We start from the raw sequence: 23,980 nt of genomic DNA on the forward strand, positions 1-23,980 counted from the left end.
AATCGAGTTCATGTGCGGTAGGACACAGACTCTGTGTACAGAGCTAACAATATGTTTCAGTAGCCATATTTACAATGCAAGAATTTCAATCTAGGGTATATCTAACCATGAAGCAATCAGTTTGTGGAACCACTCCCCCCCCCCAACACCCCCCCCCCCCCACCCCAAGAAGAAATCGATGGATATATTATAGTCATATCGGCAGCGCCTCTAAGCAGACAGTGGAGTCCAGGCAGGTTGTTATAGTTACCCACACCACAGGGGTCCCCCTTGTCTATTTAAACCCCTTTAAATCACCCCGGCTCCCACCCACCCACCCCCTCTTCCTTAAAGGAGCATTTTGCCTCTCCCTGCCGCCGCCGCTTGTGGGCCAACCTGCCCTTCCTTAATGCCTATTAAAACCATCTCCTCGCTTGCAAATTGCATGCGGTTCATTGCTGCCTCGCCTGGCCTGATTGACAGAGCAGGCAGGAGCAGCAGAGGTTTTCTCCCCTGTGGCAATCGGCCTTGATTGGGTCTCTCCCAGCGCGCCTGCAAAGTTTGTGTGTGCGCTGTGCCTGTCTGTGTGTGTGTGTGTGTGTAATTCACCTCCCCTGCGCGCACTTCAGTGCACCGGGCTGGGAGTCGAGTAACCTCTGAGGTTTCAAAGAGACGGGAAGACAGAAACAACCTCAAGGAAGAGAAAACCTTACCTGTCTGGGCTCTTGTACTGGCGAATACTTTTTTTTCATTTTTTTTACATTTTCAAGACGTCACTTTTACATGTTTTGCTGTTTTAAAAACTCTCTTGAGATGGGCTTTTTTGGATGTACGCTGTTTCTGTGTGGGCTGACCCAAGTTCTGACAAGTTACCCAATCTGGTGGTAAGTGGATTTATTTTATAAGCTGTTCTAATTGATTTTGTTTTCCAGGCTGTTTAGTTGTTTCGCACGTGTTTTTTCTTTCTGCTGGCTTGTGCCACTTGTCCGATGGAAGATGCGCACCGCTGTCACTTTCACCCTTTTAAATAACAAACAGGTCCCGTTTCCTTCTTTTGTAAGCGCACTGCAGGCTCAACGTTGTCTTGTTACCTGATCCGCCGTGTTTTACTGTAGAAAAGGGATCAGGTGGCTTCTGGCCACTTTGATCCTCCTCCCCAGCATGGGACAAAAGGCAGCGATTGAATTCAAGAGATATTGATAAAGATGACACTCTCTCCCCGAGGGGCTTTGTTATCTGGTCTGCCGGCGGAGGGCAGGAGCCTGCCCGGCTGCGGGACGCGTCTCACGCGGGGGTAAAACACTGAACACAGTTTTAAATCAGGCACAGGTCAGCGGGGCCGCGGCCGCTGGGTGCCTCCGAGCGCCCCACACAACTAAATACCGCTCACTAGGGTCGTGGAGAGATTTATCGGGAGTTCTTTTTGAAATTGTAGGAAAACGCACGTGTTAAAAATGTAAGAAAGGATGGCGCAGTTTTGCACCCGATGCGGATGTAGTGGCTATATTCTGCTTCTAGTAGCTGCACCGGAATAGACGTTCAGGGGTATGTTGGGAAGAACCCTAGTCACTTTTTTCGCCAGAACACATTTGTTTAAAATGAACAGGAAAACGAACGACGGGTATTTAAAGGTGCTCAAAGCGGAGAACAATGTGTCTGTCCTCACACTCCACACTATATGAATTATTTCTTATTTTCGTCTTTTTTTCGTTACGCTCTTTTATTTTCCTTCCTTCTTGCAGTTTCTTTCTTTTCTCCTTCCTCCCCTTATTTGGCGATTGTTGCTACATGATTGTTTCTTAGGAAGCTCAATGAATTTGCCATAAGGTTTGCTTCTCGTTGTTTTGCGTTTACTTACGCGCATGGTTTAAAAAACAAAAAACAGATAACAACTCACTGAACAGCTCTTTCCGCCTTGATTACCTCAAGCCTAAATCCCTAGCATTCTTTCGCGCACACCAGAAGGTTCAGATGCATTTTTTTTTGAAGGATTGGTTTTGCCTGAACTGCTTGCATCGTTCTATTGTGTGCTCGTTTGCGTGTTGCTGTTTTCCTGTTTGCTTGTTTGTTATTGGTACTCGCAAAGGGGAACTGTCTCCAAAACATGTCGTGTCCAATATTGTTTGAAGGCAGTATGGGGGAGGCTGGCCCTACTCCAGACAGTGGTCCCTGTTAGCTGTGAAGTTAATTTCGGGATTGTTTACTTATAACATTTCTATGCACCCATATTAAGTATAATATTATACTGCGCTGGTGCTCCTTCGAAATGACGATCCTGCGCGGGACATTGTCTTCCTGGCATATTTAGGCCATCGAAGGCTTCCCAGTGCACATACGCGTGCAAGAAGCAGCTATACCTTCGCAGATACCCCCGGTATTATTGTGGGGCACCGTCCAGCGCGCCTTGCAACATATTTAGAAGGCGCTGTCGCTGCAAGGATTATAACTCGTTTGTTTTGCTCTAGATGTGCAGGTGGTTACATTCACAGACATTGTTATGGGGGTTTCACCTGCAGTTGTCTGGTTTAGCAATTGAAGGATGGCGTTAACAGATGCAAGGGTCTAGTTGCTGTCGTGTTTAGGAGGGATGTGAAAAGTAAAGTGTGTGCGTGGTGACTGGTCTAGAGGATCAGCTAGGAATCTCTTCCGCTGCCTGATGTTCTTCCCGTTTTACAGTCTATCAATCTATCTGTCGCCTCCCTATTCATCGATCTAGCTATCTATGTAACTTTCTTCTATCGGTTTGTATACCGTCGTTTGGCCTGTCTTTCTGTCTCGTAACTGTCTGCTGCTCTATATGTGTGTGCCTTTTCCTTCATCTGTCCAAACATGTATCTATCCAATGTATAACTTTTATCTTTGTCAGTCACTCCAGTTACATTTCCTCCTATGAGAGAAATAAACTGATGGATGGATGGGTGGGTGGGTGGATGGATGCGGCTGCCTACGATCGACAGCCAGACAAGGTTGATATGTCCATGTCACGTCACACACAGCCTGACCCCGTCTCACCAGAGCTCGCACAGACCGCCGCCCCCTCAGGAGCAGGTTGTGCGAGCTCGCTCTGGGGCGTACGGTCCCTTTAAGAGCCAGGTATGCAGCCTTCCCCACAGAGCCGGGAAGCCAGCGGTGCTGGGCCGCGCAAGTAGATACAGAGATAATTGCTGGGGCTGGTAAGTGGGTGGCAGGAGCCCCCAGCGCAGAGGGAGCCGTGTCTGTCTCTAACGAGGGCCGCGCCACCGGGAGGAGATCCCAGAAGGACCCCGGCGCGCGCTCAGTATAATATCTATGTTTCTCACACGGAGTCTGGCGAAGCTCGCGCCCCCTCACAGCCGAGACTCTGCGTGTATAATCTGCACCAAAGCACCCCACCCTGTGCCTCACAGGAGTGCGCATTTCCACTGATTCCTCTGTTTATTCTAGAGTAGTGTCGTGTCCCAGCCACGACTCCCGGTCTGAGAATACCAAGGAAATCACAGCCCTGCGCGAGCTGCTCGCACCTGCTCAGGGAGAGCCTTAAATTGCTGAGAACGTGCCCCGCGTGCGTGGTTGAGCGTTCCCCAGCAAGGAAACGTGCAGCCTTGCAATGTCATACGCTCACGAACGTTCTAGAATCTCATTGCGTAGCACCGACCCCCCCACCCCACAGCTGTCCGTTTACTCCAGGTATTAATGCATAGCAAAATGCTGTTGGTGTCCACTTCCCATGTAATTTTATTTATTTGTTTGATTATGTATTTGTGGGTGTGTGAATTACGGAGTTTTGTAAAGCGCTACATGTCACTTTAGATACTTCAGGTTGTTGAATTGTCAATGCAGTTTTGTCGGCCACGCATCGAAGTAAAATTCTATACAATGTTGATATTAAATCGAGCATATATGTGGACGGTAACTGATGCGCAGAGTTTAGGATAGAGCATGTGGCGTGACACAGCTAGGCTGTTGCAACACGAAGGTAATATCTCTCACTGAAGAAGCTTATAAAGCCGGTATACCTCATATCGGTTGACACGCAAGTTACCATAAAAATATATTAAACTACAACCAATTACAGTTGCCAGCTCCTGTTCTATAATATTTGGGGGACACGGGTGTGTTATTTGCGTATTGTACCCTTTGAAGCCACAGAAGGTCGCTTTCGACGCTATGGTTTCCCCGAGAGACCTTAAAGTCCGTAAACTAGCAACATAGGTGCATTTACACTCGCCTCCTTGGGCGGGTAGTCGAAGCGCTATTCAGATCAGAACCGCACTAAAGACATCGCTGAGTTTGCCGCAACCGGGGTCTCCCACCAGGCAGTGAGAAGGCCACGAAGGGGCCCCACTGTAATACAAAAGTACTATATCTCTGCGAAGCACCTGCAAAACAGATACATAGCGCTACTACACCCCTCACAACAACCTCGAAGCACTATGATACAACAACAACAACGTCATATTTCTTTATTGAGTATTGCCATGGCTACCCCAGAGACTCAACCACTAATGTCAGAAAAATCAAACAGTAAGACGAACATTGGTGGGAGAGGGCGCCTACATCACTTTGTCGTGGAAAGTCGTTTCCAGGCGCTGTGCGGTGGATGCACCAGCAATTGTCTTTGGACACAGAAAGTCCACAGCTCGGAGACATATCATGTGTGCACCAGGCCACGTGCGATGCCTCGTTGAATAGGCTGCCCTCAGAGGTCTGCCCTTCGTACCCCAGTTCAGCAAGAATGATTGTCAGCGAGGGCGTCTGCAGTCACCAGGGCAGGTTACAGAGAGCTGACCACTCAGGGAGAGGAAGAAAAGTGTATCAGAGATGGACCCGCGTGAGTGGAGCCTTTAGTAGAAGCGACCATGTATATGTGAGAGACATTCGTGTTCTTAACTGGAGTAACAAACTACAACACGTCCTTTCCAACGGAGGACTCCTTGCGTTGAGCGGGCCCTGCAAAGGAGCTCAGAGAGGTTCTAAAAGCAGAATGTTTATTTCCGGAAGACAATTAAACGCGGTGATTCGATATATAATTTTAAAAGATATTTTATAGTATTACAGTGTTTAGCTTCAACATAATATAGACAAAACAAAGCAGCATCTTTAAAGTGCGTATAAGTCCTGTAAACTTCATTTATTTCGGCGGGCACTTATCACTTTGGCTTCGTTTCATCTTGCACTATGGGGTCTGGTCATTATTTCCTCCTAATCCAGGAGTTTATGAAAATATCCACTGTTCAGTTGCACTTGTCGGCGCAGTGTTGTCGCCGGCGCAGTGTTGTCGCTTCGTAGCACTATACCCAACATATGCTGTATTTACTCAACCTGATCGTTCTAATGCTCCTGTCTGTCAAATGAGCGAAAATCCGGTTCCAATTTCAGCAGCAGACGCACCAACCCACAGAGCTTTCCTCACCAGCAAGGTTTTCTTACTAAGTTTAACGAAACAAGGGCCTGGTTGGAAAAATGCGCCGATTTCGAGGAGCCATTTAAAAGGGAAATTACGGGGTCTTGGGGAATGGCTCGCGCCCTGAGGGTGTTGTCGCCAGGAGAGCTATGCCGGGAATGTCGCTGGGTTGTGACTTCATGTGAGAAAAGAGCAGGTAATAAAATGCAAATGCGGTCTTGATAAGACAAGCAGGTGAACACCTGGCCCTGCCTAATTAAAGAGCATTTTTTTATTCACAGGAATGACACATCTTATAATTAGAAACCAGGGCCTGCATTCTTTACTTGGGACAGACGCAGATCGTAGCTCCCCCTAAATGTCGCCCCAGTTCCCTGTCTCCAGCCCCAACACACTTTCATGGAGGAAACATTTTTTGTAAGGGGGCGGGGAGGGGCTCTGAAATCACACTGCATATTAGTAAAAGAGGTTACCTTCCGCTGTTTAGCTTCCTGCAGTTTGAGTCCCACAGCATATTCTGTGAGTAGTTTTGTGTTACTCCAGTCTCGGTCCCTTTGCACGGGTGAGACACTTTGTGGTACAAAGTGGTGCAAATGGCGGTGTCAATCAACTTTTGCAGAAAAAAAGTTTTGTGTAGTGTTGAAAAGTCGACACAAACACTCCACAAAACTGCTTCGGCTCACCTGGAACCAAGCACCTGTTAATATATGCAAAGTGGATGTTAAGTTGCGTAAACTCTGCAAACGCCCTAAGATTCCACACGAGCCTAGATCGACTTAAGTGGAATGACCTAGCTTTGTATGGAATGCCTGCACTAGTTGAAAGCAGAGTCAAACAATAGGCAAAAAGAAATCTGCACGAGTTATTACACCTAATGCCTGTGAATAAATAACATACCATTGGATAGAACCATAGGCACTTGCCTGCGCATATAAATATGCACGGGAGGGTGCCCCTCAGGTTTAGATTGCCTTGGCACCACGCTGCAGAAATAGCGTTTTGTCTGGGTGAACATGAATGATGTCATCATTAGCGGGCAACTCTCGGTAAATATGGTGCTGCAATTTTACCCCAAGGCAGGGCCACTGGCATTATGCAATTCTGCGGCCATGGCTTTTTTTTCGAGTAATTATGGATTTTCCGCTCTTGCCACATAATCCATCTGCTGCGTGAACTCCATATTTTAACCCCCAAATATTGTTCCTAACACAAACCTATAAAACGTTACTTAAAAAGGTCACGACACGTTCGCACGGAGTGCAATGCTTTTCACAAAGGTCAACTGGTTAACTTTCTGCTGCTTATATCCGTATCTGGTACTCATGTGGTGAAATCTTTGCCCAGGCAGTATTGCCATGAGTAAAAATGGCAAAATAATGAAATAATGCAATAAAAAGTGCCTTATTAAGCTGCATAATTTGCCTTTTCTTGCCACATAATTTAGTCAACCCTGTCACATTATTTGCTGCTCCTCTGCCGCATAATTCTAGTGGCCTTTCCCTTAGGTAAACACAGCACTGCTGATTTTCATGTAGCCCTGTGCTTCACACATTTTTGTAAATCTGTACAGTAGTGTGACTTGCTCCTGAATTTTCGGGAGTAAGGCAAATTTACGGGAAAAATGTATATAGCACAGCGACTTGAAATGTTCATTGGAGCTTTAATGCATTACACAATGGAACCGTTTCCTGTACGAAATGTTGCCTAGCCAAGACGGTCTGCTCAGAATTGTACAATTGTGGTAAAAAGATAAATCTAGAATAGGATAATAGTCTGCCCAGCTTCGAAGTTAGCAACATAACACCAAGACCACAAACCCTACATTAAATTAATACCAAGACAAGATACCACACCCCTTACATTACATACAACATTCCTAGGTCAAAGAATGACTAACTGCTCCATTCCATTGATTTTTTTTCTGTGCATTCTTAGACATGTAATTTTGTTGATTTCATCATAAAAAACAGAATTTAAGGTCCCAGAATACCAGGAAAAAAAGTAGACTCAAGCTGCTAGTCACACACAGACCTGGGAAACTTGACAGCTATAGACTTGTAAAATACATCTTGTTTTAACTTAAACAATGCCACAGTGTGAGTTTTATCACCTTTATTTCATTTAAGTGTCAACATTGTTGGTAATGGTAAAATGCCAAACGACTCTAGGAAGACAATTGGTGCAAAATTTCTCAGACAGGAGCGATTTTCTACCTCCTGGAAGAGCCCTGTAAGCCTTTTTTTCAAGCATGAATGTCAAACGCTCACTGGTTATAAACCTGTCAGGCGCTCACAATTGGGTAATTCTCCGTTCCTTTAGGCAAGCGCTGCCCACTGAATTTTCCTCCTTGGGAATTTGAGACTGACCTGACGATTTAAATCTATGTGAGTCATAAAGGGGCTATATAAGTATTCCCCTAGATACGTGCATGTGATGCGCAAGGCTGGTGCGTGTTTTTTGTGTGCGCAAGCGCTCCTATATACAGCAGCGAATGCATGCATACATGATAGATGTTATCAAGACTTAAACGCCTCGTCAGAGGGAGTAAGCGATATGTAAATAATGCAATTTCATCTGCCATTTTTAGACTGGCTGACATTAAGGTTGCAACACAACCGTCCGTGCCATTAGAAGTTGAGAGTGTGTACGCCCAGCTGGCACGCCCTTCTTATTGTGTGCACACTGGCACTTATGCGTGTACACGAGCGCACACCTGCACGCAGGGCAGGCACTAATAAGTCTGTAATAGCAGCCCGCCAGATTACATAAAATCATATTGACACTTCGGCCTCCGAGAGTTCTCTTGGCTTTCAATATATTTCAGCCATTTTAAACAATCCTTTCCAAATTATCCAATAGTCCGTCTCTCTCTCTCTCTCTCTCTCTCTCTCTCTCTCTCTCTCTCTCTCTCTCTCTCTCTCTTTCTTTCTTTATTTCTCTCTCTATCTCTTTTCTCTCTCCCCCCCCCCTCTCGTTGATCTTCGCTATCCATGGTTTTGCACAAGTCACCTCATTTCTGCAGAGGATGTCATCCACTTGTAATCAAAAGTTGCTTGAGACCGCTACCCTGCGGCGAATTAATGGACAATTGGTCTCCCCAATCCAGATAAAAATGGAAAGTCCTATGTCATGCCCAACAAATAACATAAAACACCACAAATATGTTTCCAGATCGATGGCATTTCCACTAAATGAATGACGCAAACCATTTTGAAACATAAGGTTGTACATACAATCGACTATACAAATACAACCCCATATCAAGAAACAACAAACACCATCAAGAGGTTATTCCTCCAGTACGAGTGGTGGGCTTCCAATGTCTGCAGGAAAGGGTGCTCGGATAGAGAAGGAGATAGGACGCAATAACCATGGTGTTCAGCACTACACAATTACCAATACCAAAATATATGCCACGGCAGTAAAAATAAATGTGTCACATTAAAATGTTATTTAGAGCAAACCTACTAATAAACACACAAGCACACATGTATTACTCCAGTGTAAAGTTCAAACTGAGATTTATTACCACAGTAATGCACAATAAACATTGGAAAACACCTTTTACCTCCTCACAGATTGCATGGAACAATTATTTTACACAGAGAAGCAACTCTTCTATTAGTCACAAGTTCTCTTCAGTGTGATTTTACCATACTGCCCAAATTAAAACACTTGCATTCTGGTTTGTATTAAATACCTTTTTGTTAAAATGCAAGTGCGCATGAATATATTCCACAGCATAAACCATATATGCAGATACACAGTTATACGATGCTATGTATTACCACTGTGGACGGAGGACAGGGGCCTCACGATTCAATGAATGCTTAGCCTCTTGTACGTCATGACTCCTTCCTACACTCAACACTGGAAATACATTCATGTTGCATATCTGCAAAGATACTATTTATGGATGAAGAATAGCACACAAAAGGCAATGGAACACTTCATACAGTCAAAATGCATTGTGATGCAGCCAATTGCTTGCCATCAGCATCTTATCAGTACAAAAAGGAGAGCATGGGCCCAACATTTTTCTTAAGAATTTGCCAACAATGATGCCAATTGCAAGGATTGCTGAGCAAGAAGGCTACCTACTCTTGTTTCCATTGCAGCATTTTCCTTCACCACCATACACTTCTTCTCGTTTTATCTTGATTTTTGCAGACCCATTTTCCACCCTGCTTTTTCCATCTGTGACTGTTTTCATTTCTTTCTCTTCCTTTTTCTCTTTCTATTTGTTACCTTTCTCTCTTATGCTGTGGGTCAAAGTCTGATGATGACAAGTCTCAACCCCTAAAATTGAGTGGCAGTGCTCAGCAACTGGAACCACCTTCTTAAATTAAGCACTGTGTTGCCAAAATAGTTGCATCTTCAAGGAATTCTGGAATGCAGTAATGTTGTCCTGGAAGCGAATGGATAAAGGAAGCGAATTTCAGAGGAAATATTGGTAGGACTGAGCATGTAATTCTCCCACTCTGGCATTTCTCTGGTAGGCTGAAGGCTATAGGGGTGCTTTTGAAGCTGGATGGCCTTCCATCAATCAATCAAGGGTTTGTAAAGTGTGGCAAATCACCCGTGAGAGTCTCAAGATGCTGGAGTTGCTAACTGCTTCTTGATGATTTGTTCATCTAAACAGCCAGGTCTTAAGTCCCTTCATGAATTGCTGAATTGATAAGGTGTTTCTGAGGTGCAGGGTAAGGACGTTCCAAGCTTTGGCTGCTAGGTGTGAGAAGGAGTGTCCTCCGCTGTTGCCTTGGCAGATTTGGGGAATGTCTGCGAGGAAGAGGGAGGCGGGTCATAGGTGTCTGGTCAGTTGGAGGAAGTTCATGTGTTTGTTGATGTATGCTGGTCCTTTGTTGTGCAGGGCCCTGTGAGCGTGGGTCAACATCTTGAACTGGTATCTCTTCTGGATCGGGAGCCAGTGTAGCCTCTTGAGGTGGGGTGGGATGTGGGTCCATCTAGGGAAGTCGAGGATGTGTTTTTCCGCTGAGGTTTGTATCGTCTGAAGTCACTTCAGGAGGCACACGGTGATTCCCACCAGCCTGCTGGTGATGAGGGCCTGTGTGACTGTCCTTCTGGAGTTGGCTGGGATCCACCTAAAGATATTGCAGAACATGCGTAGGATGTGGAAGGAGGCTGATGAGATATCGTTTACATGTTTCTTCATAGATTGCTTGCTGTCCAAGATGATGTAAAAGGTGCGGGCATTGCCTGTCGGGGGAGGGGATTGGCCAAGTTCAGCAGACCACCATGCATCATTTAATGGCGAAGTGTTCCCAAAGATGAGGATTTTCATCTTGTTCATGTTGAGCTTGAGACAATTGTCCTTGACCCAGTCAGGGCTGTTCAGCATACATCTGTGGGAGTTGGCTCTAGTGTTTAAGGGGTCTTCTCATAGCGAGAGGATGAGCTGGGTATCATCTGCTTTGGAAATGACTCATAATCCATCCAAGGCCAAATTACACCATTCTAGGCATGGTATTCTACAATGTTCAGGTGGTGTGAACATTTTTTCCAGGGCTGATTCTGGTTTCTAGTCTGACCCTGAGTAGGGTTGTGTCCTTCAGCAGCAGGACTTTTTTTTTATAGCCCATCAAGCCTCAATCTGATTCTTCCATGAAAAAAGAGATTGATCAGTACCACTGCTGGCTTAAGCCCCTGAGCGAGCTTCCTTTTCAAATCAGTTATAGGAGCTTGACTGTCCCACAGACACTGAATTGGTCATTCATTCTGTTTAGATACATTTCATAAGCATTAGCAGCTAATCAGAAATACCTGTCAACATACTTTAAGGACATTTTGGGGCTTGCCATTGTAATATGCCATCTAGTTCCAATCATGCTCTCGTTTATCACAGTGTTTACTTACTTTGATCAAAAGTGTCCTGTTTAAAGTCTGCTGTATGGTAACATCATTAATGTCACACTATATCTGATTTGCCATGCAGAGGTAATGAAGGTAGATATGACTTGAGTTATAATTTTATTTCCACAGCCCTCGAAACCCCTTAACAGACCAGTGAATCTAACAATAATTAAAATAACAATGATTCTGTGTTCCTTATGTAGTGTGGTGTGGTACATATTGGTTACCACAGGTGGAAACCTGTTGTTTATACCGGAGAAAACGTTAAACCTTTGCAATTAGGCGCAAGAATAATTTCAGCATGTTTACGTCCCTGCCTGCAGACCACATTTGTATGGGGGCGTACCCAGAGAAAAAGAGCCAGTCCTGTGGCTTTTCTCTATTTTGGTATTACAGAGCCGGAAAAGACAAGGCAAACACTGCCCATATTTAGGCTCTCATTTGTTTCGTGTTCTTGATTTATTACGGAGGTAACTGCAGGGGGTACCAGTAGGGTCTGTGGAACCTACAGACTTCCGGAGATGAGGCATGGGAGGCCAACACCACACTTCTTCTCTACCCCTTGGTTCATGTCTACCAAAGCATGGATGGAGTGCAGGTGGGCCAAACAACTAATTTTTCACTTAGGTCAGCAGAAGGTGATTTTTCTTCCTCATCCCACTCCGCTTACCAATATCTTTCAGGCAATATTTACCAGTGTCTAGTCCACGGTATATGTTTTGTAACAAAATCTGGATCTTCTAATATAGTTCACATGGCCAGATTTCAATTTTTTTATGTGGTAGGACACCCTAATCTTTCTAAAAGGACCAGTACTCCCAAGTACCTTCTGTAGACAAAGATAGTGATTTCTGGGAAGGAGCTATCCAGCATCCAAGCCTCACAGCTCTGTGTTGCCAGAGGTCCAGCCATCCCATGTTCTGAGGGTGTAGTCACGAAAAAAAGTTCCCCCTAGGCTTTCTATAAATTATCTACCGATAGCATCTGCAACATATATGCCAAATAGTGTTGGATTAGGCAATGATGATTACCTGGAAAAGGGAGGGTTGCATAAAGTTCAATCGGAGTTTCGAGGTTTGCCATGTGCACCGCAAATTCACAATTTTTGTCTCTGATGACGTTCTGTAGGTCTGTAGATCAAACATGCCGAATGCACTTGAAGAAAATCATGCAGCACATTCTGATAACTGCAAAATTAATAGCAGAATACATTTTCATATAATTCCTCATTCTACAGATAGAAATTGAAATAGGAGATGTGTACCGCACCCTATAAAAACTGCACCCCATTCTATCCTTATATACTGGATACAGCAAATACTCCACCCCCTTTCCTTTGCTCCTTTTTAATCCAACCCATATAGTATAGCTATTGAAATGCATTTATATTCATGAAACTAAGTGCAACATATAAGGAACGTTCATAAATTGTGTCAAAGTGCTTTCTATATGCTGTAATGCAATACAAAACTCACCAGAAGACCTTAGACCATTCGGACCTTGGAAGCCAGAATCTCCCTCAAATTCATGCCACACTGGAAGGAGCTCAACTAGCTCCCCATACAAAAATCATCACAATTTATACTCCTCATCCACAGTAGCAAGACACTACATAACATTGGCCCAGCATACCTCAACAATCTCATCTGCTTTCACAAACCTTCCATATACCCCCACTCGTCTGGACCCTACTTATACATCCCACGCATATGGAGAACCAGATCCGGTGGTCGAGTCTTCTACTACATCACTCGTAAGGCATAGAACGACCTCCTGTTACACATAAGAGCCTCCTCCTCACTTCTTGAATCCACAAGAAGCTGAAGGCTTTGCTTTTCGAGTAGTCCCACTATATCCTAGGTTTAGCTAGGCCCGGTGGGGCTACTCAGTACAAGAATACTTATCATATCATAACATAATATAACTGTTAGACATTGGGTTATTGGTTGACTGGGGTGTAAGCCCTGGTCAAGCAGCAACCACATTCCTAGCCTGGGTATGGCACAAGCAAACCCCAAACTCACCTGAGCTTAACCCCCTGGTACCTTGGCACAGAGAAGTCAGGCTTAGTTTAGAGGCAATGTGTAAAGTATTTGTGCAACACTTCAAACAGTAAAACAGTGAAAACACCACACAAAAAGAATCCCACACCAGCTTAAAAAAATAGAACTTGATTTAATAAATAAAACGAGACCAAATCAACAAAAATCCAATTAGTAGAACCGGATATATTGACTTGTAAAGTTTTAGGTAAAAAGAGCACCAAAAAGCGCAAAGCCGCAACTGTGAATATCTGGTCGCGCCCAACCGGGACAAACTCACAAGTTCAGATCAACTGCATTGGAGTGCGGGCCAGCCACAGGGACCCAGTTAGGCCCACTGAACAAAATATCTTAAATCCTGGTTTTTGGAGCATTGCAAGGCTCCGTGTCAAAGATGCATTGCATAGCCAAAGCGATGAGTCAGTTGCGAGATGTGGAGAGGCTGCGATGTGAGGGCCTGCTTCGTCGTTGGGGATCACGTGGGTTGAGATGCGAAGTCTGGCGTCGAGGATGAGGCATGCAGTCACGGCAATGCTGAGATTCAGAGCCTGTCATTGATGCTGCCGTCAACGAGGGATGTGAGGGCCTGTACTGAGGCTTTGTCGCACAGTTGTGGCTCTGAAGGCATTACAGGTCACGGTGGAATTGCAGGTCTTGCGACCTGTCCAATCCACACAGCAGCAGAGATGTGTAGGTTCTGCTTGTGGTTGTGCTACGCAGAAGAGGAGATGCATCAGTTCCACTGGATCCACAGAGGCTGGTAAAGTACCTTAAACCCACATCCAAGGGTCCAGAGCTGGAGTGGCATCACGTGGCAGGGTGTATTCACAGATGGCAGAGTCACAGTGCCGATGCAAGGTTGTTGGAAGCCTTTTATGCCCCTGACGCTTCAGATCAGGAGGCCAGCCAACTAACCCTTGGAGTCACACTGGATTCTGGTTTCAAGAAATCCAGGTCCAGTCCTTCTCACCCAGGCAGGAAGGCAGCAGGTCCGCACAGCAAAGCAGGAGTCAAGCAAAGTGCAGTCTAGCAGAGTGGCAGTCCTTCAGCAGCACTGCAGTCCTTCTTCCTGGCAGAGTATCCACAGGTTCAGAAGTGTACTGAAGTGGTGGTGTCTAAGGTACTTCTTCTATACACTGTTGTGCCTTTGAAGTGAGGAGAAGCTTCTGAAGGCATGCCTTTGAAGTGCGCAGATGCCCAGACTTCCCTGCCCTGTCTCCAGAATAACTACAGGGGTTATGCAGCTCTTTGTGTGGACAGAATGTCACCGATTCAGGTGTAAGTGAGGCTGGACCCAACTTCTCCCTCCCATCCTGCCAGTGATGACCCATCCAGTCACACCTAATGTCCCATTGTGTGTGTTTGTCTAGGAGGAATACAAAAAGCCTAACTGTCAACTACACCCAGTCATGTGACAAGAGACAGGCTGCAGGCATCAAATGGCTAAGCCAAGAAAATGGCAACTTTCTAAAAGTGGCATTTTCAGAAGTGTAGTTTAAAATCCAACTTCACCACAAGGTAGGATTTTAAATTAGGATTCCGGAATCAACAAAAAATAAACCAGTTAGCTCTTCCCATTTGGAAATTACACTTATAAAATGTAATAATGAAACTCCAATGTTATTTTATGGGAGAGATAGGCCTCACAGTAGGGAAAAACAAATGTAAGACTTTTTAGTTACCAGGAAATGCAAAACGTAAAAGTACATGTCCTACTTTTTAAATACATTGCACCCTGCCCTCTGGGCTGTCCAGGGCTTACCCTAGGGGTGGCTAGTATGTAATAAGAATGGAAGTTTGGGCCTAGTAAAAGGTTCATTTTGCCAGGTCGATATAGCAGGTTAAAGCTGCACACAAAGGCTCTGCAATGGCAAAATGGAGACATATTTAAAGGGCTACTTAAGTCGGTGGCACAATCAGAGCTGCAGGCCATTAGTAGCATTTCATTTACATGCCCTGAGCACATGTAGTGCACTTTACTAGAGACTTATAAGTAAATTAAATATGCTAATTGGGTATAAGTTAATGTTACCTTGTTTTGAGCAGAGAGCACAAGCACTTTAACACTGGTTAGCAGTGGTAAGATGTTGAGAGTCCTAAGTCCAGCAAAACGAAAGTCAGCAAAACAGGAGGTCTGAAGGCAAAAAGTTAGGGGGAAACCACAACAGGGATGTTATGTCTAACAATGACATAACATAACTTAATGTAACGTAATGTAATGTAGCATAGCATGGCATAACATAACATGGGATAGCACAGCATAGCATAACAAAACATAACATAACATAGCAAGACCCAATAATTAAGAGAACATTACAGCATTGAGGAAATATAACTAATTTCACAACTTCAACTGTACCTCCTTAATGACGGACATGCATTACATACAATGTGAGAAGATCACTGGTAGGGAATTTCTGCACTAATAGAGTAAGCTTTGAAGCTTTGAAATCTTTTTGGAAATCTTACATACCTGTCTTTGTGTTTTCTGGGAAACCAAATAAATCCTCATTATTTTTCTTTAACCTATTTTCTAAATCACACAATATGCACTGTTGTTTTCATCCAGAAATTTGCAAGCAAACTATAACCTGGTCAATTTGAATATTGTTTTTCATAATTGAAATAGAATTCTTCTTCTTCTCATACTAATGCTCATGCTCATACTAATACCAATCCAAATACTACAAAGATTCCTAATACTACTATTATAACTGCTACTAACAATAATAATAATAATAATAATAATAATAATAATAATAAAAGAATGAAAGCAATACAAATAGCAATAACAATAATACAAATACTACTACTGGTAGTTCTAATAATACTTTTTATTTCTATTTTATTATTATTATTTTATTATTATTATTATTATTTGTAGTATTAGTGTTAGTATTGTTATCACGATTACTATTATTATTAGTATTATTATCATTATCGTTGTTATTATTATTATTGTTGTTGTTGGTATTATTGTCATATGCATTTCCTCTTCTGTTCTGATTCATTGCTTACACTCTTTTTTTCTAGAAGGCATATGCAATTTCTTTGCCCTGTTGACTCATTCCTTTAGCAGCTCGACCTCATCAGCTGCATCTAACAGTATTGTGTGTCTGCTGGTGGTATACGTCATAACATTGCTCAGGACCTTTTCCAGGACCAATACATTATCTAATACAGGGTATATTGAAATTGGCTACCAGTAGCTCTCTTCTTTTCGGTGATCATGATTTCCATGTGTTGTTTTTTGCAGATCACTTATCCACTTTGTGTTTTTCTAATCTCTGGTCCTATGTATAAAATAAAAGCTGCCAGAATAGTTTTGAAATAATGCAGGCAAAAGGCTTACATCTACTTATACAGGTCATTGCACGTGACAATGCCACTCGATCCCCCCAAACCTTTATTTGTTATAAAGTTCTTTCGATGAGTAACCCTTTAAAATGATTTTATGTTAATATGATTGCCACACTATTGGATATCCCTATATCCCTATACTCTATTAAGAATGAAAAAGGCAAATAGGCACACATTTAAAAGTTTTTTTCTTATGATATTGAAACACTACATTACACCGATTAAAGGCATTTGTTAACTATTGATATCATTATCAAACTGAGATCCAGATTTCACAAAGGGACCTGTTATGCCCTTTGCAATTAAACATTTGCCAATCTGCTAATTTGATATTTGCGTAGTTTTACAGAATCCAAGAGTATTTACAAAAATATCTTTACAGCTAGTAAGAAATGACGGAATGCAAATCCTTTTCATCAATATCCATTAAATGGGAAAGACCAATAAAAATGAAAGATTAAAAAAAGAAAAATCTATCACAGCTTTGTGTCAAGAAATTGACACCAGTCAATGCAAATAGAGAAAAGAAATTCACACATTTTGGTGGATATTTGGAGACCTACATGAACTTTGTTTTATAAACTTGTGTAATAACTAGAAAAAGGTCTGGATAGAGTATTGGCAACTTTTAGCAACCAAAACCTTGATACAAACGGCTCAGAGGTCACAGTAACTCACTCAAATGACCTTACTTTTTTAATATTGTCGAATTTAACGCATTTCTTGTTATTTGTTTTAGAACATTCCCTTTGATTGGTACTTTTTTGCTTTTTAATTGGATTTGGTAAAACAATATGCATATATCCCAGAGAAATTCAAACTGATTTGGCGTTTTCGCAATGGCAAGTGGTCTGATATTTTTTCAAAACAAATGTTTGAATTTTCCTCCATTATAAAGTGCCACTTTCATCAATATCCATTGTCAAATATTTGTGCCTGAATATTCCACATGGAAATGTATTCATCACACTGTTACTGTATTGGAAAGAAACATTTTACCTACAATATGCATATTAAAATGTTTCTCTCCTAGCGTAAAAATATAACTTATGTGTCCTAAAAACAGTAAAAAACAAATCTTTTTTTTTCAATCATTGAAAAAGTCTTTCCTTCTTCAATACTAAAAGCCCACAGATGCATGAATGTCGTCTCCAGCGGGGGACTGGGCTATGACGGAGAACCACACCTCCGTTTAGCCGTAGGTGACCACACCTCCTTCATCGGCAATGGCGCTGCAACACGGCAGTTTTGGCGTCCTTGGTGCGGCTGAGCAGATCACTGCATAAATGGTATTTCGCGGCAGAAAGGACTAAAAAGGACCCAATATTGAACATCTTGGCAGGGGCCGATTCATGGTAAAAACCGCAGTAAACAATAAAACAGCGGTGATGGACGCACCGGACTCCGACCTGGTGGCAAACTACAGGGGACAAGTTTACTGCAACAAGAGCAAGGTAAAAACCTGCTCCAGACCTTCGATCAGGCGGGCCGGAGTAGAAGACGGTGGATGGAAGAAAAGAGAGGTGAGGAGGCTGGGAGGTGAGGAAGCGAGGGGTTGGTGATATTAAGCCGAAAAACTACACATTCAGATTGAGAAGGATTTAAAAAAAAAAAAAGAGAGACTTTTCTGAAAACAGCGGTAGTTGACACTCAGCCTAATCAGTGGAGAAAGCACAGGATACATTCAGTCCCCAACTAACAACTAACTACTAACATAAGAAGGGTGAGAAGCTTTAAGTGGTCCAAGTGGGGCTACTGTAATATCGTCTTGTACTCCTCCGTTTGTACTGGATGAATATGGGGAGACATAACAAGCAGAACAATCTGGCTACTAAAGTTGATTCCGCGACTGGCCTAAAGGCTAAACCCCGCCTGGCACAGGCACAGGCACAGGCACAGGCACAGGCGTTGTCTTCAGGGGCTGGCAGAGCAGGACCTTTGGGAAACTGCCCTGACCCTAATTCTAGCTATGAGAGATTAGATGATGAGCCGGCGGAGGAGCCCACCGGAATATGCCAGGAAGCCAGAACCTCTCCAACGGTATCCACACTGGAGATTGGTGACTTTTGTAAGACAAAGATGGATAATATGTCAACTGCAGAAAGTAGTAAGGAGGAGTGTTAAGGAGTTTCCCCTCTCTGGGAAAAAGTCATTTCAGACAGTCCCTCCCCAGCCTAATACACCTTTGCCTCAGACAGTGGATATTTCATCATCCTCGCCTTTCGCCTCTTCAGTGCCTCCATCCGTCCAGAATACTTTAGCGCCAACCCCAACGGCACAAGAATTGACTCTCAACTCTCTGAATCTTGCCCCTTCGCCCTCTGCAGACAGCTCGCTGCCACTGAGCACTCAGCTGGTTCTGACCCAGACCGCGACTGCTAATACCCTGGTACTTTCCCCAGGACACTGGACACAGCAAGATCAGCAAAAGATCTCGACACAGAAGCCAAATGCCTCAAATGTCATACAACCGGGTCACAGTCAGAAGGATCAGAAAGAGCCAAATACTTCACAATTTCCAGCGTTAGAATCAGACACTGAATCCGCAGAAACTCCAACAGATGATTTATCCGAAGCAGTCTCCACCAAACAGGTGGATATTAAGACCCTGCTCAATCTTATTCTTGACCAAATAAGAGAAATGAAGAGGTCACAGGAAAACGAAATTGCTTCCCTTCATCTCCACTTAGGAAAGATTGAAGACGCAGTGGCCTGTCTCCCAGTTAAAATCCAGGAAGCAGAGTCAAGGATCTCTCAGTTGGAGGACCAGATGAGCGGATTGCTTACTAAAGTATGCGAAGTTACTAAAGACAGGAGTACGCTAGAAAACAAGCTCGAGGAGTTGGAAAACTACTCGCGCCGTTCAACTTGCGCATAGTGGGAGTCCCCGAGAGAAGTGAAGGCACCCAGGCGCCGCAATGGGTGGAAGCCTTCATTAAGGAAAAAGTTCTCCCGGAGTTTAGTGGGGACCTTACAATTACCAGGGCCCACAGAGTTCCTTTTCATCCCTTACCAAATTTGAGCGGCCCGCGTACTATCCTAGTTAACTTTGCAGACTACCACATAAAGGAGAAGATCTTGGCTAAAGCCATACAACAAAGGCAATTTCCGGTCAATGAAACTTCCAACTGCAGAATTTTCCCTGATATGTCAGCAGCAGCCGCCCGCAGGCGCAAAGAGTTGGTTAAACTGCTTTTTTTTGTTCAAAGCTCAAGGCGCGCAGGCGTCAATAGCCCAACAGTCGAAACTGCGTGTTCTTGTAAGGGGGAAATTTCACATGTTTTCTAACTTAGAAGAGGCACAGGATCTTCTCAAGGATATTTTGGGTTCATAATGAACAAATGGACTTATTAATGGTTTATTTTTTACTTTTCATTTTTCTTTAGCCAGGTTGTTTAAGATACACCTTTGCCAGGGGGGGGTTACTCTGGGTGCAGATTCATGGCACCCTCAAAAGTAGCGGGGGGGGGCAAGAGGGGGTTAGTGTGGTGGTGGTTTACCTCTCCAAAGGGGTGGGTTGGGGTAGGGGAGGGGCTCCTAAAGAGTATAGCAGTAAAAAGAGCAGGAGCAGGGGCATTAAAGTAAAGGCTTTTAAGAAAATGGGAATGTTTAAGTATTTCTCTTTGTGTGTTTTTTTGTTGATTTTGTATTCAATTGGAACTATGGCAAAAATGACTAGCTCGTGCCGTACCATCTCAATCAATGTTAATGGGATATTAAACAAATCAAAATATGGAGCTTTAATTAGGTGGCTAGTGTCTTTCTCGCCCCAGGTAGTATTCTTTCAGGAAACTCATTTAAAAACTAATCTTCCTAAGCTATATCTTCCCAGATTTTTTTCACATGTTTTCTTTGCTTCGGCTGGGCTGGCCAAAAGAGGAGTTGCTATGTATTTCTGCCGCAGTCTTCCTTAGGAATTTGGTCAAATTCGCAGAGATCCCTTGGGGCGGTGGTTATGGGTCAAGGCCAAATTAAATGGGATGATCTTAAATTTTATAAACTGCTATGGTCAGACAGTCGATGATACCACAGCCCTATTAAAGATTAGTCAGATACTTAGGGGGGCCCCGGGAAAAATAATTATGGGTGGAAACTTCAACTTTATTCCAGAGCTTAAAAAAGATACCTCGAATACAAATAAAAAAGAACTCTGAAACCCCAAACAAAGAAAGTGCTGGAGGCCTTAAGGCAGGAGCATCTACTGGTTGACCCATGGCACCAATCTAACCCTACTGTTGCTAAATTTACCTACTATTCCAATCAATTCCACGTGGCCTCCCGGATCGATTTCTTCCTAATATCATGATATATAAAGTCTATAGGCATTGCAATAGGGGCCAACCCATTTTCAGATCAGTCCCTTGTGACAATGGAGTTGGAAATTGAAGGTGGCGGGAAGACTCAATCCAGATGGCAGATGGATCGTCCCCTCCTGCAAGACCCTCACTGGGTAGTTAAAACTAAAAAGTGGATATTGGAGTTGTTTAGTATACATGAAGATACAGCAGAAATGTTTCCAGTCTGGGGCGGGTTTAAGGCAGCCATTCGAGGGCAGATGATCGCGCGCTCAGCCGCTCAGTGGAGAAAAAGGCGGGATGAGATTAACCAACTCCAACAAGCAGTAGATAATGCAATGAGCTCTAGAGATACTTAGCCCTAGGGGAGTGGAGGCTTTGCGACTCAGCTAGAAAGGGCAACGTTTGCATTAAAAGAGTTTTTTTTAATTGAAGAAATTAATAGCTCCAAAACTTTCCAACAACAAGTTTATGAGAAGAGTCAAATGGTGGGAATTTTTTTTGCAGGACAAACAAATACTAAACAGGAGAAAGCCTGGATATCAGAAATCATTGATCCAAAGACCCAAAATATTACAAAAAATAAAGACGATATAGCTCTAGTTTTTATGTAACACTACTCACAGCTTTACTCTACAAAATATGAGGTAGGGTTGGGCCATATTCACAAATATTTCGATGAAGTAAACCTTCCAGTCTTGCCTGGCCCGTTAGCTGAACAACTTGAGCGCGATATTTTGGTCGCAGAAATCTTAGATACGGTGAAATCAATTGCAGGGGCGAAGGCCTGTGAAGCAGATGGGCTCCCAATTGAATTTAAAAAAATCTTTTCCAAAGAACTGACTCCCTTTTTGGCGAAATTATTTAATGTAGTTAGACTGAGAGGTACTGTTCCTCCTAGCTTTAAGGAGTCTATCATCATTAGTTTTGTCAAAAAAGGGAAGAACCATAATAATGTTAATTCTAAGGGTGGGCGTAGTGGGCGTAGTGGGGCTACGTGAAGCAGCATGTAGTGTGCCCAAATCTACGCACACTACGCGCTCCGCGTAGCCCCACTACGTGCCACCCGCCTCCCGCCCGCCCTCCTTTTAAATCATACCCGCATGTAAAATAAATAAAAATTAAAGAGACTTACCTGAAGCGCGGCGTCTCCGGCGCTCCCTCTTCCTCATTTCCAACTTCTTCTGACAAATGCGCATGCGCGGACGCCCGCGCATGCGCATTTCTTGCGAGAAATGCGCATGCGCGGGCGTCCGCGCATGCGCATTTGTCAGAAGAAGTTGGAAATGAGGAAGAGGGAGCCCCGGAGACGCCGCGCTTCAGGTAAGTCTCTTTAATTTTTATTTATTTTACATGCGGGTATGATTTAAAAGGAAGGTGCGGCGGGAGGCGGGTGGCGGGCGGCAGGCAGCTACGCTTCGCCCTGGCGTGTGCGTAGCGCTGCCTGCTTCGCCTACTTCAAAAACTGCAAAGCAGGCAGCGCTACGTACACTACGTGGGCGAAGCGTAGTGTTAGGCCCAGGGTTAGTTAATTCTTACAGGCCGATTAGCCTCCTTAACGCCGATTTTAAGATTTTAATGAAAATATGGGCTCAACGCTTTTCCCCGATTGCCCAGGCTTTAATCCAACCCGATCAGTCCAGGTCCAGGCAGGGAGGTCAATGTCCACTAATACTGGGTTTTTAATCCAGGCCCTTGATTTTGCTACAAATAACAAAACTCCAACTCTAGTCACAATGGTCGACGCCGAAAAGGCGTTCGACCTTGTAAACTGGGATGCACTTTTTTGTCGTATGCAAAAATTTGGCATCCCTGTCCAGATAACCAATATGCTGAACAGCATCTATCAAGGTGCACAAGCCCGGGTGGTAGTAAATGCCAATACCATAGGAGCAATAAATATCAACCGGGGCACCAGACAAGGCTGTCCGATGTCCCCCATCCTGTTCACCTTTTTTATCGAACCTCTAGCTATAAGAATTCGTGGAAACCCTGAAATTAAACCCCCAATAGAAGGAATGGCAAAAATAAAATTATTCGCTGACGATATCATTTTATATCTGCGACCTGACAAATTAAATCTTGATCAGGCTCTACACGAATTCAGTCAATTTGAATTGATTGGTGAGTATAAAATAAACCAAAATAAAACTAAGGTTTTAACACTGAATGTGGATTGTAATTTTTTACCCTTAAACTTAAAATCCCAAGCCCTAAAGGCAGAACCTATTAGATACTTAGGTATTTACGTCTCCAATCAATTTGAACAATTATTTAGTTTGAACTATTTGGCGATGCGTAATGAAATTAAAATCTTGCTCGACAAGTGAACTCTTCTGCCATTGACTCTGATTGGCCGAGTAGCACTCATTAAAATGTCTAGTCTTCCCTTATTGATTTTTCGTTTTATAAATGTACCGCTTAAGACTAATTCCCAGTACTTCAAAGAGATTGAGTCAATGATCAGGGAATTTGTATGTAATAGGAAAGCTTCCAGGGTTAGGCTGCCTATATTACAGTTGGGAATCGCTCAAGGGGGGTTAGCGCTACCAAATATTATCACTTATTATATGGCAGCGATTTTGGATTTGTCAGCATGTTTATTGGAACCCAATGGTCTGCTAGATATGTTTTTTTATACAAGACTGTCCGGGATTTCTCCGATAGACTACAGTCCTTTTTTAAACAAGCCGAGTTTGCTGGCTTTTATTATCTGAAATTAGAGGAGTGTAAAATCTTCGGGCTTCAAATCCATTCTAGCAGGCTCAAAAGATGGAAGGACTGTGGTCTAAGAGAATTGGATCTTTTCCTTACCTCACGGAAACTCATCAATAGGTCTTAGATAAATCCAATAATCGATTAAAACCGGGGTTTTTGGAATATCTCCAGATTGTTGTCAGGTGGGACACCTTCAGTCCAAGCTAACGCCCTATATAAAGCCAAATTGAAGGGGTGGTTTACTTGTATACCTTACTGAGAAAGAGTGAAGAGTCCCCCCTGGTTGAAGAAGCTCTGGCCAAAATAACCCGAGAAACTAATTGTTCTTTGTC

At 43.5% G+C, this 23,980-nt stretch overlaps 1 protein-coding gene across 2 annotated transcripts in view; it reads left to right on the forward strand.

The window, feature by feature from the left end:
- Nucleotides 1-409: 409 nt before the first annotated feature.
- LOC146796270 (protein Wnt-3a) overlaps nt 410-23,980 on the forward strand; it is a 258,547-nt gene continuing 234,976 nt past the window's right edge. The window contains exon 1 of one of the 2 annotated variants that reach the window (XM_085628762.1): nt 410-863. In XM_085628762.1, the coding sequence (XP_085484888.1) occupies nt 763-863 (101 nt within the window). In that variant the 5' untranslated portion in view covers nt 410-762. Of the gene's footprint in view, nt 864-3,079; nt 3,153-23,980 lie in introns of those variants that run through there. The other variant, XM_085628763.1, reaches the window with a different exon arrangement.

The sequence above is a fragment of the Triturus cristatus genome, chromosome 10 (assembly GCF_964204655.1).
Source record: "Triturus cristatus chromosome 10, aTriCri1.1, whole genome shotgun sequence".
NCBI lineage: Eukaryota > Metazoa > Chordata > Amphibia > Caudata > Salamandridae > Triturus > Triturus cristatus.